At 39.8% G+C, this 15,769-nt stretch overlaps 1 protein-coding gene across 1 annotated transcript in view; it reads left to right on the forward strand.

Annotated features, from left to right (window-relative positions):
* Positions 1-12,460, forward strand: part of KYNU (kynureninase) — a 58,627-nt gene extending 46,167 nt beyond the window's left edge. Inside the window, exons 11-14 of the mRNA XM_036386850.2 lie at positions 5,495-5,547; positions 7,002-7,087; positions 10,879-11,109; positions 12,308-12,460. Coding sequence (XP_036242743.1) covers positions 5,495-5,547; positions 7,002-7,087; positions 10,879-11,109; positions 12,308-12,460 — 523 coding nt within the window. The remainder of the gene's footprint in view (positions 1-5,494; positions 5,548-7,001; positions 7,088-10,878; positions 11,110-12,307) is intronic.
* Positions 12,461-15,769: the final 3,309 nt, after the last annotated feature.

Raw genomic sequence — 15,769 nt, forward strand, 5'->3', positions numbered from 1 at the left:
GTAGAGACCAAATGACTCATCAGTGATCAGACAAGTCTGTGATAGCAAAGAAAATTGAAACTCCTTCTCAAACTCCAGCCAGTGAGCCAAAAAAATGCCATGTACAGCAACGAGCAGGTTTTTCTGTTTTCTTAGTTGGTGTGTGTATGTGTCATTCTATTTATTCTGAGGTTTGGCATTGAATCCAAAGAAACACAATCATGCTCATGTGCTTGCAATAAAATTAATGCCATAGATATTAAATTAAAACATATAAAAAATGCAATTAGAAAGCTGCAGTAAAATTAATGCAGAGTAGAATGCAAAGAGTTGAGCCCAGCTGTTGAGCCTGGGGACCAGGTCTGTGCTCAGAGGTTCTGCGGTTTGCAGATCTGGGTGAGAGCAAGGTAGATTTGAGGGGGTGAGAGAACTGTTTCTGTGAGTTTGGTTTTCTGGGATTGACCTTTGACTGAGTGCAGCAGCATTAGGAGATGCTCCTGCTGAGGACCTGAGCCCTGGGTACATTTTCTATCTGTATTGCATTGCATGGAGCCCAGGAAACTGAAAGAATGCACCTCAGACTCAGAATATGGGAATAACCTTTCAGTTGAGTTGGAGATTCATATATGGATGTAAGGCATGTTTAGAATTGTTTTTGGGTTTGAGGAGCTGATTGTACGATTTGTTGGTTTGGGGTTTTAATTAATTAGTTTGGTTTGGGTTTTTTAATCCTGGAATTTGAAATATGAAAGCTTGGTCTTTGGTACCATCACATTCTCCTAGGCAGAAGGATGGTGGTCCAGCATGGTCAGATGTGGATTGTTCCTGGCTCCAGGCTGGCTCCAGCCTCCAGGCTTTCCATGCCCTTTTGCAGTTTAATTTTTAAGGCCTCATGGGCGTTTTTGTCACACATTTCCTGCTAGGAGAGTGATATTTAAGTCACAATTAACCTCTTTCCTCTAAGCTTGTGTGACAGTGTCTGTTGCTTGCCCATCTTAGGTCTTCAGGGTGCCTTGAGACATGGATGTGCTCCTCAACCAGCAGCTGTGCCATGGACATATGGGACTGCAAGAAACTGAACTTAATGATTATTTTTGCCCCTTCCATTCTTTTCCCTGCACAAGGCTGCCTTTGCAGATGTAGCACAGGATCTGCCTGGCTCTGTGTAATGAACTTTGGGAGCAGTGACAAGTCTCATTAACTCCTCAGAGCTGATTCTTCCTCATGGCTGGAACAGTAGCATGAAAAAATCAAACAAATCTTTGCCAACACCTGGATGCTTTTGCAAAATTAAAGCAATGTGTGAATGAAGAGCTTAGCTGCCACCCAGCACTTACATCAGGTCCTTTGTGGACACAGCCTGGCCCCAAACTGCCTGTTTATGATTTGGCTTAATCCATCCTTTCATAAACATAACATGCTTTGCTGGTATATGCTCCTAATATAATCTAAATAATGACTATGAAATTTGCAGCTCGCTTTGTGACCTGAAAAGGGAGAGGAAACAAACTGCTCCATGCCCAGGGAAGCTGGAAGATGTAAAATCAAGTATTACAAATTTCACACTGTATTCCTGTAGCTTTTCAGCTTGCCTTCCTCTGGATGTGAAATGATTATCTCACACAATATAATGACAGGATACTTCAACACATTGCCCTGGACTGTAAAAGCTGGGCCACATTAATGGCATTTTCCCTGTTTTCTGTCTCTTTTTCTTGCTGAGAAGGGAAATGAGACCCGTGTTGCTCCAGGCTCTAAATTATAAATGAGTAGCATGATCATCTGTAATGCCAAAGCAAAGGTCAGAGGAATTTTTTTTTGTATTTTTTCTGTGTTCTTTAACTGGATCTTCTTTGATGTTTACACTGCACATACATCATGATCATTATATCCTGCACTCCTGCATCATTAATACAACTACAAATGAGAAGACTCAAGCTATGAACAACCAGTGCTTCAGTCTAATGCAGACAGATATGAAGGAGGAAAATGAGCTAAATAAAAATACTTATTGGAGGGATTGTTCCCTGGTGTAAATGTCCTCAAAGAGAATATGACTAAATAAGAGGATACTGTTCCTTTCTGTAGTCATTTTCCAGCCCAGCAAACCTTTGTTTATTGATTTGTAAAACAAGAGAACATTTTGGAATAAAAAAAAAGGAATTTGAAAATCTTTCAGCAATATTTAATTATATTCTTACTTGTTTCATGAAGCCAAGCTAATAACAGTTAGCTTTAAATATTATGTGGCACATGGAAAATTTCTGTGCAAAGACTGGAAGTGGCAGAATTCCCTGGGAAGGTCTCAGTATCAAACTGTGAGGACCTAGACAAGGTTGGATGGGTCCTTCAGCAACCTGGTCCAGTGGAAGGTATCCCTGCCCCTGGCAGGGGTTGGAAAGAGATGCTTTTCAAGGTGCCTTCCAACCCAAGGCATTCTATGATGGCAATGGTTTTATTTGAGGCACAGAACAGAACAATCCATTTGGAAGGTTGTTTTCTAACAGAAGTGGGCTTTTAAGAACATGTTCACCTTGCAGAAAAAGACACGGCTAGTTTGGCACTAGTTTACTCTCATTTTAGGCATGGTTTCTCAATGGATTTCAAGTATGCTTTTGCTCCAGGGTGGAGAGATGTTCTCTGTGGAGGGGTCCCAGGAGCATCTCTGCTGACCAGCCTTGGGAAGCTGCTGGGGGGACTGGCAGCAGGGTGCTGCAACCAAAACCTATCCATCACTGAGATAACTATTTCGATTAGTGATGTGTTAAAACAAGGGCTCAGTTTGGATAAATTTGCATTTTTTAATTTGTAGTGGAACATTTGCTAAATTAGACCTTTATCTCCTTAGATGCTGATTTTAACACACTTCCTACAATGGGTTTTATCTGCCATGGGAAGCATGACAGTGCCATTGCTAACATGTTTAAGGTGTTTTTAATCACAAGCACATCATATATTGCTTTTCAGAGCCTTCCACTTTATGTATTTTGCCAAAAATTATGGGTTGGAATTCAGAATCTATTTAGATCTTGGTGCCTTTGTTTTTGAGGCAGGAACAGTTGAAATGGCGACTGCAGTTCAAAATGCTCACTTTGCATGCAGAGTAACAACTCTTTAATAAGAAATTTTACTGCAGTAAGTTAATGTGCAGTTTTATTGCCTATTATTTTTAGTGAGCATTTATAAAGCGTTATGTTTGGGGTTTAACACCTTAGCTCTCTCCCATCACAACAGGTTGAAATTTGGCATAGCGGTGGCAACCTTCATTTCAAAATTTTCACAGAAAATTGTAAACAGCAAATCGCTATAATTTGTGAAGATTTTGTTAATTTCCACACTTTGAAGCCTGTCAACTTAAATGTCAAATAACATGACATCCATATGGACCATTAGATCAATGAGAGTGTAGGACCAGAGCTGCCTCAAAGTGCACATCCTGCAGTGACACCTCTGAAGTTCTAGAACAGCCAAAAGAGAAAAAATAAAAAAGAGGAAAAGCAAATTGTCAGATTATGGTAGGAAAGGGCAAGACAGCTAAAACTGTCTTTAAAAAAAAATCCTTCATTCTGTCATTTTGGAAAAGTTTTGAAATTTCACTTTCCAAGTTGCCTCTGTGGTGCTGCAGCTGAGATCTGGGTTGAAGCCAACTTCAGAATTAGTGAGTTTTGAGCATTTGAAGTGCAACCAGGGAGCTTTTCATCAGCCCTGATCTGGATAATGGTCTGATTGATCTTTATTTTGTCTTTGCTGTCTGGGTGTGGTCCAAGTGGAACATAGTATTGTTTTTTCCTTCTCACAGACTATTTGTCCAGATGTTTTATTTCCTTTTGAATTTATTTTCTGCTTCAAACCTTTGAAATTCATAGAATGTGTGTAGACATTGATATCAGGAGATTGTTGCAGGAACATGCAATATTCAGGGTTTTCAGTGCAATGTTATCTATGTATTATAGAGTTCCTATAAAATAACTGTAATATCTTTTATGATTCAAAGCATCAGTAACACAGTGACTTGGGCAGAGGCTCTGTTGTACTTTATTTGGGGTGTATTCATTTTGGCAATGTAATATCTCATTTAAAATGGATGTATATTGCACTGTTAATTTTCATGGGTCTCAGAATAATAAAAATATCATGCAGCAATAAAGAAAAAAACATCCTTTTCTGCCTCTGTTTAGATTCAGCTCACAGAAGTAAACATAAAACCTGTGTTGTTATACAGTAATATGAACTACTTTATTTTACACTCTGCAGTATTCATATAACAAGCTTCTAACTCAGATGTGGTCTTAATTCTGCAGAGCTCAGCTCTTTTAGGCAAACTGCAGAATGCTCCTTTAGGGAGGGGCCATGACTTTCTTTTCCCTGTTTGCTTCCAGGAAGGCTGATCTACTGTGACCTTTACATACAGATTATTTTTATCATTGCAAGTTTTGCCAGGCTTCACTCCTAAAATTTTGCTATCTGGCATAGGTAAAACTGAGCAAAGCCTTGGCAGAAATGGTGTCCAACATGTCCAGTTCTGGAGAGCTGAGAAGTTCAGGAAGGAGTCTGTGATGGAGACTCCTTGATACTGTAAAAGCATTAATACAGGGCAATCTCAAGTGGGATGGCATTATTAATCAGTGATATCACTGTGTGCTGAGATAAGAAGTGGAGAACCCAAGGGAGGTGGGGAAAAAGTCCCTGATTTTGCAATATTGGTTTTATCTGCAGTGCCCTGGCAGTAGGTGATCCAGTGCATCCAGCTGCTTTAGAAAACTGCTTGTAGAAATGCCCTCAAACATACTTTCCATTAAATATGAGTTAATAATGTAATGTCATTTTAACATCCAAGCTCAGGCATATTATTTTTTAAATAATTGCATGTTTGTTTGTTTTGTTTGTTTTTTTTTTTCAGGAGATGATCTTTAAAAAGGGAATATAGTATTAAACTGGTTTGGTTTTTATTTTAAAGAAAGTTTTTTGCAGAATAAGTTTAGTTCAGGAAAATAAGTGTATGCAGAATTCACAGTGACCTCACAGTAAGGGTGAGGCAATGTCCACAAGACCTTTCCAAGGTCTTATTTGCTTGTTGCTCACCAAAAAGTCCTTTTCTTGGTGAAACTAAGTCAGATTTTATAACTCCTTCTAGCTTTCAATATTCATTAAACTAAGTTTAAGAGCAGGAGAGAATGTTTTGAATTTAATGCCTTGCAACCAGTGGAAATGTTTCTGTACTATTTTTTGTTTTGTGAAGTGAATTCAGAGAAAATGGATATTGTTAAAATCAATAGTTAATTGAAAGATGTGATGTGTTTTATTATTTGCAGTAAAAGAGAAATTCTCAAATCGTAATGTTAAGTTTTTAGTGCTAACTCTTTATAGAATTTATTTCATTTTTATGTCATTGTTAGAAATAAAATGTATTATTAGAAATTTATATATTGCTCAATCTTATATAATTCTTAACACTCAAAGCTAAATTGAAAGATATTAAGATTTCTATTAATTTACTTTCTTTAAAAACTCTTAGGCTAATCGGCTGGTGGGGCCATGACTTCAAAACAAGATTCCTCATGGAAAACAGTATGTATTTATACACTCTCAATTTTACCTTATTTGATTTATTTATATATAACCAGCTTCAGTTCTGTAGCACTTTGAGGAGAAAGGACAGAACTTTGCATTTCCTCATCCTCAATATGTGAGGCAGTAGAGTTAACAAAATAAATGTTGGAATAAATTTGTGTGTGGCCATAAGGGTTTGACTGTCTGCTCCTAGACATTTTGCTGAAATACCTTCAAAAAGCAGATATAGAATATGGATGAAACTTTCAAAGTATCTCAGTGAATTAAATTCATAAGTCTCTGAGGAGCAAGGATCTGCTATCAGTCACTGGGCTAATATTTTTCTTCGGGATTAGTTCCACTGGAATTAATAAGAAATTTTACAAATTCAGGTAAGGCAACCTGACAAAAGTCATGAAATCCCACTAATGTTTCAGCATCTCCAAATTTTCTGCACTAGGGAGGGATGGGTTGTAAGACAAACCTGCTCTGAAATAGCGTTTATTGTCCCAACACAAAATGAGAACTCCTTTCCAAATCTGTCAGCTAGACTGCTCAGCTCCAGTTTAAGCTGTGGCAGAGAGAATATCCTGGGGGATCAGGATGAGAAAGGTGCTTTTTGGTTTGATTGGTTGTTTTGTTTTTAATATATTTTTAATTTTCTGTGGCAGCGCCTGTTGATGTGGCTTTGGCTGGAGAGCACCTCTCTAATAGCCTCAGTCTGCTCTTTGTTTTCAGACCAAATGCAAGAGAGTGGCACTATGGAAAGCCAGCAGGAGATACAAATTGCCTTGAAATACTGCTAGAAGAAGAAAAAAAACCGTTGTTTATTCATTTCCATGAGCAGTTTACAGGGGAGAAGTTGGGCATTATAAAATTAGCCAGTCTGCTGTGCGTGAAAAGCATTTCCTCCGCCGCGCCCTCCCGCTCTGGCGCTGGAGCGTGAAATATCAACGGTGACACAGAACTTACAGCGAGGCTTTTGTAGATTTATTAAATAGATTTCGTGAAATTTCACAGCCCAAAGTCTAGGCAGCTCCTCTCCTTGGCCTGAAGCTACACTTAGCTGCATATGCAGCCTCCCATGTGTCTCGTCAGCTCAATAAAGTGAAGGAACGTGATTCCTTGCTCCGCGTGAGCGTGCCTCTGCTGACTTGGAATTCCTCTGCCTCGTGCCAGCCTTAAAAGAGATTCAAGTGTAAAGGTGGTTTTAGCACACACCATTTAAACAAATTAATTGCAGTCCTCTGGTTCCCATGAAGCTGCTAATGAGGTCTTCTGCTGGATAAAATTGGGCTTCTCTCGAAGTTGAAAGTATTAGCTGGGAATAGATTACTATTTCCTTTTAATGGCTGATTCCTACGGGCCACATTAGGGAAATATTTTACTGCGTGAGGACAGACTTCAAGATAAGGTCCAATCCATTAAAATGAAGAAATCAAAAACACTAATATAAGTTATTCATTTTCCAGAATTACAACTAAGTGAAGGAATTAATGGATTCCGGTTATCAAATCCTCCAATTTTACTGGTCTGTGCTCTGCATGCCAGTTTAGAGGTAAGTAATTGCTTCACTTTGAGCCTGAATTTAAGAGTACAAAAATGTTTAATGAATGCTACATGTGTTATTGCTGTCTTCCTTAAAGAAAACTGTGAAATATTTGAACATGGAAGGGGTGAAGTAATGAAAAGCAAACAAAATAACCCCACAGCCCTGAGAGACCAACGCCTTTAATGAATATGCTCATCTCCCCATGTCTCTCACAAACTCTGCTGGAGAACCCTGAGTTGGACCAACAGTATTTGAGTTTTGCACCTCCAAATCTGAACTCTGGCAGTGTGTTTGTCCCTGCTTTTAGGAGCTCAGTACAAACAGCACCTTTATCCCAGAGAAATATTCAGGGCTCAAAATCACAGAATAATTAAAGAAGAGATCTCTGAGGTCACCAAGTCCAACAGTGCCTTGTCTCAGTACCACTCATGGGAAGGATTATGCTCAGCATCTTCCTGCAAAGGAATCATGTAAGTCTGAAAAGTTGCATTCAGAGCTGCTGCTTCACATATTCCACCAGCAAAGCAGACTTATATCCTTTATGAAAGAAAATTAGGTGTCCTGGCTGTACTGGATCAGCCCTGATCAGATGATCCAGTGACTCAAGGAACCTGTTCTGCCTTTGTTTACAAGCAGAAGAGACCCAAACTATCAGCAAATGTTTCCTAAATGTTTCCTAAAGAGGGAATCCATGAGTGTGGCATAACTCCAAGCTGTCTTTTCTTTCATTGAATCATTAGTTTTCTGGTGGTCAAAGGAGCAGAGCCCCATCTCTATCTATCTGATCGCTCTATCTATCTATCTATCTATCTATCTATCTATCTATCTATCTATCTATCTATCTATCTATCTATCTATCTATCTATGTGTGAATCACTGACACTGTGGCTGTGGGATGGGTAATCCTGCCATACAGAGCTAATTCCACCTCTGAAGGTGTGATCCGTGTGCTGAAAGCCTCTGATCTTCTTTGGAGAGCACAGCCCACCCCTGTCTGAGGGCATGGAGCTGTTCCCCAAACACCTGTGTTTCATGTCAGATGTTTCAGCATTTCCCTTTAGGATGATTAACCTCTGAAATAGGACTCAGTCTCTGTGGCTCAAAAAGGTGGTGTTACTCAGATTTACCTGCTGTATGCAATATAGTCTACTATAAAATCATCCTTCAGCTGGTTTTCAAGGCAGCCTTGAGTGGCAAGGTTTTGCCACCAGCACAAATGGCAGACATTTTTTTCTGGTTAGCATTCCATTAATTCTAGTGGAATGGCTGAGCTGATGCTGGAACAAAGAGCAGGGTCCACATCCCTCTTCTGTATTTACTGAAAAAACAGCATCTTAAGCAAACAAAATCAGAAAATTGCCAGTTATGATCTCTCCATCTAACATGCAACACTGAAGGACTGCAAAGGGCACAGCCATGCTTCTTGTTCCGCCTGACAATTTAATTTTTTTTTTTAGTCCTTAAACATCCACTATATTGTTTTAAACTTTATGTGACCTTTGAGATAAGCTGAAAGCTGTTCTGCCATGACCCAGATTGTGAGTGCTCGGGTTTGTGTGGGCTGGTGTCATTTAGCCCACTGCAGGGAGCCTGGAACAATGAGGGCTGAGCAGTTTCCACTGCCTCCCCTTTCCCTGCCCACATTACCTTTTGGCACAGCCAGGATTTCCCAGTGCTAATTGCTCTAATACAGTGGGAAACAAAGTAGTTTTCATGTCTGGCAAGAGATGGCTAGTGAAATTGCATGCCACCTTCACTGGGACACATTAAGCAGAAGGCAGTGTTTCCAATGGAAACAATGAAAACTGCAAGTGTTAATGGATGTTATTCCTCAATAATGCTTAAAGTGACTGTTATGGCACTGGCTGCTGCCTTTTATGGAAAAAAGGGGAGCGCTCTACAGACACATTTTAAAGACCTTTTTCAAAAAATTTCACCCAGGAGCCCAAGTATTCCTTGCACAAAGCCTGTGCAAGCAGATTTTTGCATGCAGCCTAAGGAGATCCATCCCTCATACTCCTGCAAATCCTGGAGGAATAGGAGGCAGGCCTGTTTTCCCTCTAGAAATGCACTGAACCATCCTGTGTCTGCTCTGCCTGCCTGGGTGGACAGGGAAGCACCTCTAGATTTCTGTTGACCTGTGCAACTGCTGACTGCTGGTGGCTCTGGTCCCTGTCACATTTATTCCCTTGCAGAGTCTGTCTTACAGCATCCACGTTCCATTTCACAAGCACAAAATGCAGGGGTTCTTGGTTTCGTGCAGCATCTAGTGGCTGTGATAGCATCAAGGAGTGAGATTTGGGATGTTCTACAAAACAATGATTTCCAGATGCTGCTGGAAACCAGACTTTGGTATATTTTGAGTAGGATTTCTCAGGTACCTCTCTTTATCCTTTTCCAGGTTATGATATAAGTAATCTTAAAATTGTTACTTCTCTAGTGTGGAACAGTGATTTCTTGAGAGTGAAGATCATGGATTTTTATCCAGGGCACTGCCTTGCCTCTGATTTGCAGCTGCAGTCAGTGGAGGGAGAGCTGTCCACGAGCACTGATGTGCAAGGATGTGATTTGAAGTGGCTGTTGGGCACTTGCATGTTTGTATCCGTGTCATTTTCCCCTGCAGCTAATTCCATGGGGAGAAGGAAAGGGAGGTTGAGGAAGGCAGGGGTAGATTGTTTCTGGGATTGCATCCCCATCACTCCCTGTAATGGAGCCTTTCCAGAGCAAAAGCAGAGCTGTCTCACCTTCTGCTCCCAAAACTCCTTTACCACATTGGTCTTGTTTGTGTGGCCAAACAGCACTGCCATTTTCAAGCAGTCATTTTTGCGTATCTCATGATATTTTGAGAGTCTGAAACTCACTGGTTCTTGTAGCTGTGCAGGAGCACAGAGCTATTGAAAAGAATTCAGTGAATGTGCTTTTTTTTCTTCATGTGGACCAGAGAGAGCGAGCCTGCACAGGACTTAAAGTCAAAAGCCAATCTTAGTGTACATGTATATAAAGTCAATGTTAGTATACATTTTGTGCTTTCACAGACAAGAATTTCTACACCAGTCATGATGTTTCAGTCTTGGCCCTTGGATTTGGTTAGTAGAATCATTTAGTTCGGAAAAGACCTCTGAGATCATTGTGTCCAAGCATTAAACCAGCAGTGCCAGGCCCACCACCAAACCATGTCCTCAAGTGCCACACCTACGTGGTTTGGAACACTTCCAGGGACAGTGATTCCTGCCATGGACAGCCTGTTCCAGTGCTTGACCAACACTTTTTGTTAAGAAATTCTTCCTAATATCCAAACTAAGCCTCTCCTGGTGCCACTTGAGGCTGTTCCCTCTTTTCCTATCAGTTGTTTCCTGGGAGAGGAGACCAAACCCCACCTGGCTACACCCTCCTTTCAGGGAGCTGTAGAGAGTGAGAAGGTGTGTATTAAAGGTACATGCAAGAGAAAACTTTCATGTGATTTTGATTTTCATTCAGCACTGTTGCACCTACAGAGGATTTATGGATTCTCTTTAGACATGCAGAGGAATGCTCTCTGAGCAAACTGGCTTTGTGTGCAAGTTATTTCTGCAGACACAGATGTGTATGAAACTTCTAAACAGTAAGCACAAATATCTGTCATTATCTAAAGCATAACATTATCCTGTGTTTTCCAAAGCCCAATCCTGCCATGTTTATGTAAAGTGTCTCTCTGGTGTTACTACTTGATTCCAGTGATAATGTATAGAGAAATCTTTATTTCCTTTTCATTTTCTACAGCAACACATTCTCATTCTAATGATTTCAAATCATCACAGGTTTTTAGCCAAACTACAATGAAAGCATTGAGGAGGAAATCTGTTCTACTCACTGGTTACCTGGAATACCTGATAAAGCATTACTACAGTGAGGACAAAACAAATCCAGAGAAGCCCTTTGTAAGAATAATCACACCATCTCAGATTGAGCAGAGAGGATGCCAGCTCACTCTGTCGTTTTCCCTTCCAATCAAATCTGTGTTTAAAGAGCTGGAGAAGAGAGGAGTGGCTGTAAGTAAATCAAACTTCATCTTAACAAGTAACAAACTATTAATTTGCTTTTACTCAAATGTAGTGTCATATAAGGCAAAAACCCACTAGGACTGTTGACGATTTCTTACAATTTCAATTTTTACTTGTGCAGGCAGTCAAATACATAGAGTTATTTTATAAATTATTTGTTGTATTATTTGTTGCTGTATTGCCCTTTCACTATTGACCTATTTCCAGTAGTTCTGGAGTCACTGTTGGGGTTAGAGCTGGATCATGGGTACATTAGGATGGGAGGCACAGCTACAGATTTACATGACAAGGAACTCTGAACCTGCATCAGTCCCCTTCTTGATCCACAAGTGGCCAAAAGCTTTGTGAGACATCGAGATGGAGCAATGGAAAAGCTGCCATTTCCCTAGAGATGTGTTTTAGCACTCAGAAAAAGGAGCCACTTCCTTGTAATGGCACAGTTTCCATCGAGCACTGCTCCAAAACAATAAAAGTGAAATTTAGGGCCGTACATTGGGTGATTTAGATGTGCTGGGAGGTGAGGCTGATAGCATAATGCCATATAAATGAGATATCAGTTTTAGTTCTGCTGGTCACTTGTCTCCCCAGAGGGCACCTCTTTTACGTTACGTATGCTGCTGCTTTGCTGCTGCCAGGGAATTCCAGGAACTCCTGCTTTTAACAGGGCATGGGGCCTCACACAGTTGGCTTGTCTTTGCAATGCAGTGATATTTTTCAAATATAAGAGATTATTATATTCAGGAACATGTTCAAATCACAGTGAGGGGAAGAAAAATACTGCAATGCCTGTGCTATTACCTGTATTTTTAGAACAAGACACTCACATACTGGAATGGGGGGCTTTGTGTTTTTTTTTTTGTCACCTCTGTGCCTCTTCAACTCTGGGTTGCTATAGGCATTAAAGTGAATTTTGGGGCTACATGGCTGGTTTGAAGCCCTCAATGGCACTGCTAAAGTCCTGCCCATCCTGAGCTTTGCATCATTTTTTAGGCAAAACTACTCTTCTTACTAAATTTTTCACAATCATGCTCCTCACTGTAGCTCTTTGAGCATCCCAAAGGTTTTACATGTGGTCCTTGTCAGTCCAGTCATTCTTCCTTGAAGACAAGTTGTGGCATGTAAAAAATACAGCCTGACAGACAAGAAGTGACCTGAATTTACTGAATGTTCCCTCTCTGTTTTGCAGTGTGACATGCGAGAACCAAACGCTCTTCGCGTTGCCCCAGTTCCTCTCTACAATTCCTTCCTTGATGTGCACAGATTTATTGAAATCCTGGGATCTGCAATTACATCTTCAAAACAAACAGCAAATAATACCGTGCTATCTGGTTCTTATTGATGGCTCAGCTGTACCTTTTAATCTATTTCTGACTAAGATGCATTTATCCTGCTGAGTGATTCTTTGCTTTGAGTAGACTGAGCTATACCCCATGCAATTTGCAAAAAAATGACTGTGCTTGAATAGTTATTTACAACAGACATAGTTTTATTAAAGCTCATATTTCCACTCTGCTTTGACTTTGACTTCATGAATTAGTATGCTTTGTATATTTTAATGGGGCTCTTCTTAAACATTTAATGTAGTTTTATTACATTAGCCTTGAGAAGCATGGAAAAATTGCTATCAACTAGAACAGGGATGAAAAAAATCCCTTCTTTATTATAAAAATTATGCATAATAAAATGTGAAAAATAGACAAATCACCAACTGTTAAAAGATACAGTCCAATTTACATTTTTAATTTAGTAATTCTATTTAAAGCACAGGGTATATTTGAAAAGTAAAAGTTGAACAATTGTTTCAAAACTCCTGACTGCTGCACACTGAGTTTTTCAAAGGGCCCAATATTTTGAAATTTTGCTTTAATGGATGATTTAATTGAAGAACGAATTTCCATTGCAGATACCTTCTTTGGTGTGATACAGTTGGCCAAAACAAACCACTTTATCTTTTCTAGGTAGTCCTGTTGGAGAGGAGGAGCTGGAGGAAGCTGAGTGGAGTTGTAGACCCGTGTAAGGCAGCGTGAAGGGCTGTAGGAGCACTCCCTGCAGCTTTAGTGAGGCTTAGTTGGGATTAGGCAAAATGAACCCTGAGCTCTTTAAGCAGCAGCAAAACATCTCATTGTTAGCTCACCATGTGGCCCGAATTTTTACAGAGATTTGCACCAGGCAGGCAAGAGCAACGTAGAAAAACTGCTTACATTTCAGCAACTCTTTATCCAAAGTTGTTTTAAGGCATAAATAACACCTTGGCATAATTGGCAATTAAGCCCTAAAGTCTGCAGCTATTCACGCAGCGTTTTCCAAGAATCAGCTGAAACTGCCTCTCTGATGATGCTCAATGTGTCTCATTTTTGGTATGAAACACTCGGAAAATTACATCCAGTAGTGCTTTGAATATGTGAAGGGAGCCTGTAATAAAGACAGGGACACACTGGTGTGGTAGAACAAGGGGGGTGGTTTTAAACTGGAGGAGGGTGGATTTAGGATAGAAATAAGAAAGCAGTTTTTTACAGTGAAACAGGGAGGTGATGGGTGCATCCCTGGAAACATTCAAGGCCAGGTTGGATGGGCAGCCTGCTCTGGGTGTCCCTGACATGGCAGGGGGACCCTTTAAAAGGTCCATTCCAACCCAAACTGCTCTGATTCTGTGTTACTTTTTATTCTACTTATCAAGTGAGGAAGGATTTTGGGGAGAGTGAGGTCTTCTCTAGTTTCTCTTGGAGCTGATTTTTTTCTGGTTGAAACTTTCACACCCTTTGAGCACCTCCTGCAGCACAGGGAAACCCAAGGGCCTGCACAGCACCTACCTGTTCTCTAAAATTCCCCAAAGATGTGTAGTGTTAAAACCCTTGCTGCACTGATGCCTATTTTATTAGTTGCAATATGCAGGGGAAAGCTGAAAGAACTGCACATACAGCATTTGTTGGTATTTTTAGCGCTTGTGAAGAGAAAGAAGAGCTCCTTTAACCAGAACATTGTTATAAAGAATAGCACAGGAGATTTAATCAGTTGGAAAGCTTTGTCTCACTCAAGAGGTTTTGATTGCACTGACGTCATCTCTCCTCGGTTCAGCTGAGCTGGATCCTGTTGCAGGCCAGGTATTTGTGTTTTTGTGGGGTTATTTTTGTCCTTGCACCTGCAGCTCAGCTACTTTATCTGGTCTCAGAGAAGGGCCGTTTTCCATAAAGTGACAGTTGATGCAAAAAGCACTGAATAGAAAAGTGTGCAGGTCCACAGTGTTGAAAAGGGGTTGAACTCAGTGTCAGTGCCTTTGCAGCACATGTGTGTAAATGCCAGCTCACTCTAACATCTTCCCATTAAAGTTAGGCAAGCCTAAATTCAGGTATGGATGTAGATCATATTGTAAAATATCTTATTCTAATATCATCTCAAACCCCAGAGGAGTAAGAACTCCAAAATCTCTTTCTAAATAGCATCTAGACCTCAGGTTTGGACAAGCTGTCTTGGCAGTTCTGGGGAGATAAACAGTGATTTTTGAGAAGTTTGAGATCTGCCTTTGATTCACACACTGTGAAAATAATATCTTGTGTCTCAGAGGAAGGTGAATCACATAGTAGGTAAGTACTGAATATATGCAGTTCAGGTTTCAAAGACTAACAGATTAATAATAAATATTTGATAATATTTTATCTTTTAGTGTCATTTCAGGCTACAGGTACAAATATTGACTTTACAAATATGTATTTGTGTTCCATTTGATGGACTTGATTAAATTCAGTGCATCAAAACTCACTTATTTCGACTCTTTTTAGTTATTATCTTTTTGACTTGTGATAATAAAACTGAAATCTCCTTGCATTTATAGGCATATATATATATAAATAAATTCAGAAAATTATTTCCAAAAAGTGAGGGAAGCCTGTATTGCAGTTTATTCATTTTACTGAAACAAAATTGCAGCATAAGCAGCAGTTTCACATGGTCTTTCCCTACCTGAAGCAAAAGTTTTGCAAAATGAATAATACTGGAAGTTAACATTAGGTGTCAGTATTTTACATATTATTTAGCAAAAGAATATCAAGGGAAAGAGCTTCTGTGAAAAAAAAAAAGAAGAATATTGCAGTCTGCTTTTTCAAATGCTTTAAGTTATCACAGTTAGAGTAATATCAGGAATAATTATGTGTGAAATAATTAATTGTATATACCCCGAATGCTTCTTGCTAGTTACATCTCTGATTTAAAATTCAATACTAAGTACCACGGCTTTCTAATTGTGATAACATTTCATTCTTGGATTGTCTGAAGAAATTACATTTTTCAAATTAAACTGCAGGACATGAGGATCTGGAGATGACAGAAAATTGATACCCAGGTAGAGTGAGAAAATGCCTACAAAATGAAGGCAAATGTGAGTATGCAGATCCCTGGTTGTGTGTGATCTTTTTCAGCACAACATTTAAAAATGCACAGAACTCTTAAGCTCACTGCAATTGTTGAAAATATGAGGAAGGAATACTATGGGATCCATCTGTGCATTTTTAACCCTGTTCTGCCATGGGAACACCAAAGACAAGGCAAAGTCTCCCTTCACAAGCAGCAAAGGCTGCCTTTGTCTTCCAGAAGAACAATATAGTCTGATGGAAGGAAAAGGCATGGCACAGTTATTTTTTCATCTGAGCTTGTG

The sequence above is a fragment of the Molothrus ater genome, chromosome 7 (genome assembly GCF_012460135.2).
Source record: "Molothrus ater isolate BHLD 08-10-18 breed brown headed cowbird chromosome 7, BPBGC_Mater_1.1, whole genome shotgun sequence".
Taxonomy (NCBI): Eukaryota; Metazoa; Chordata; class Aves; order Passeriformes; family Icteridae; genus Molothrus; species Molothrus ater.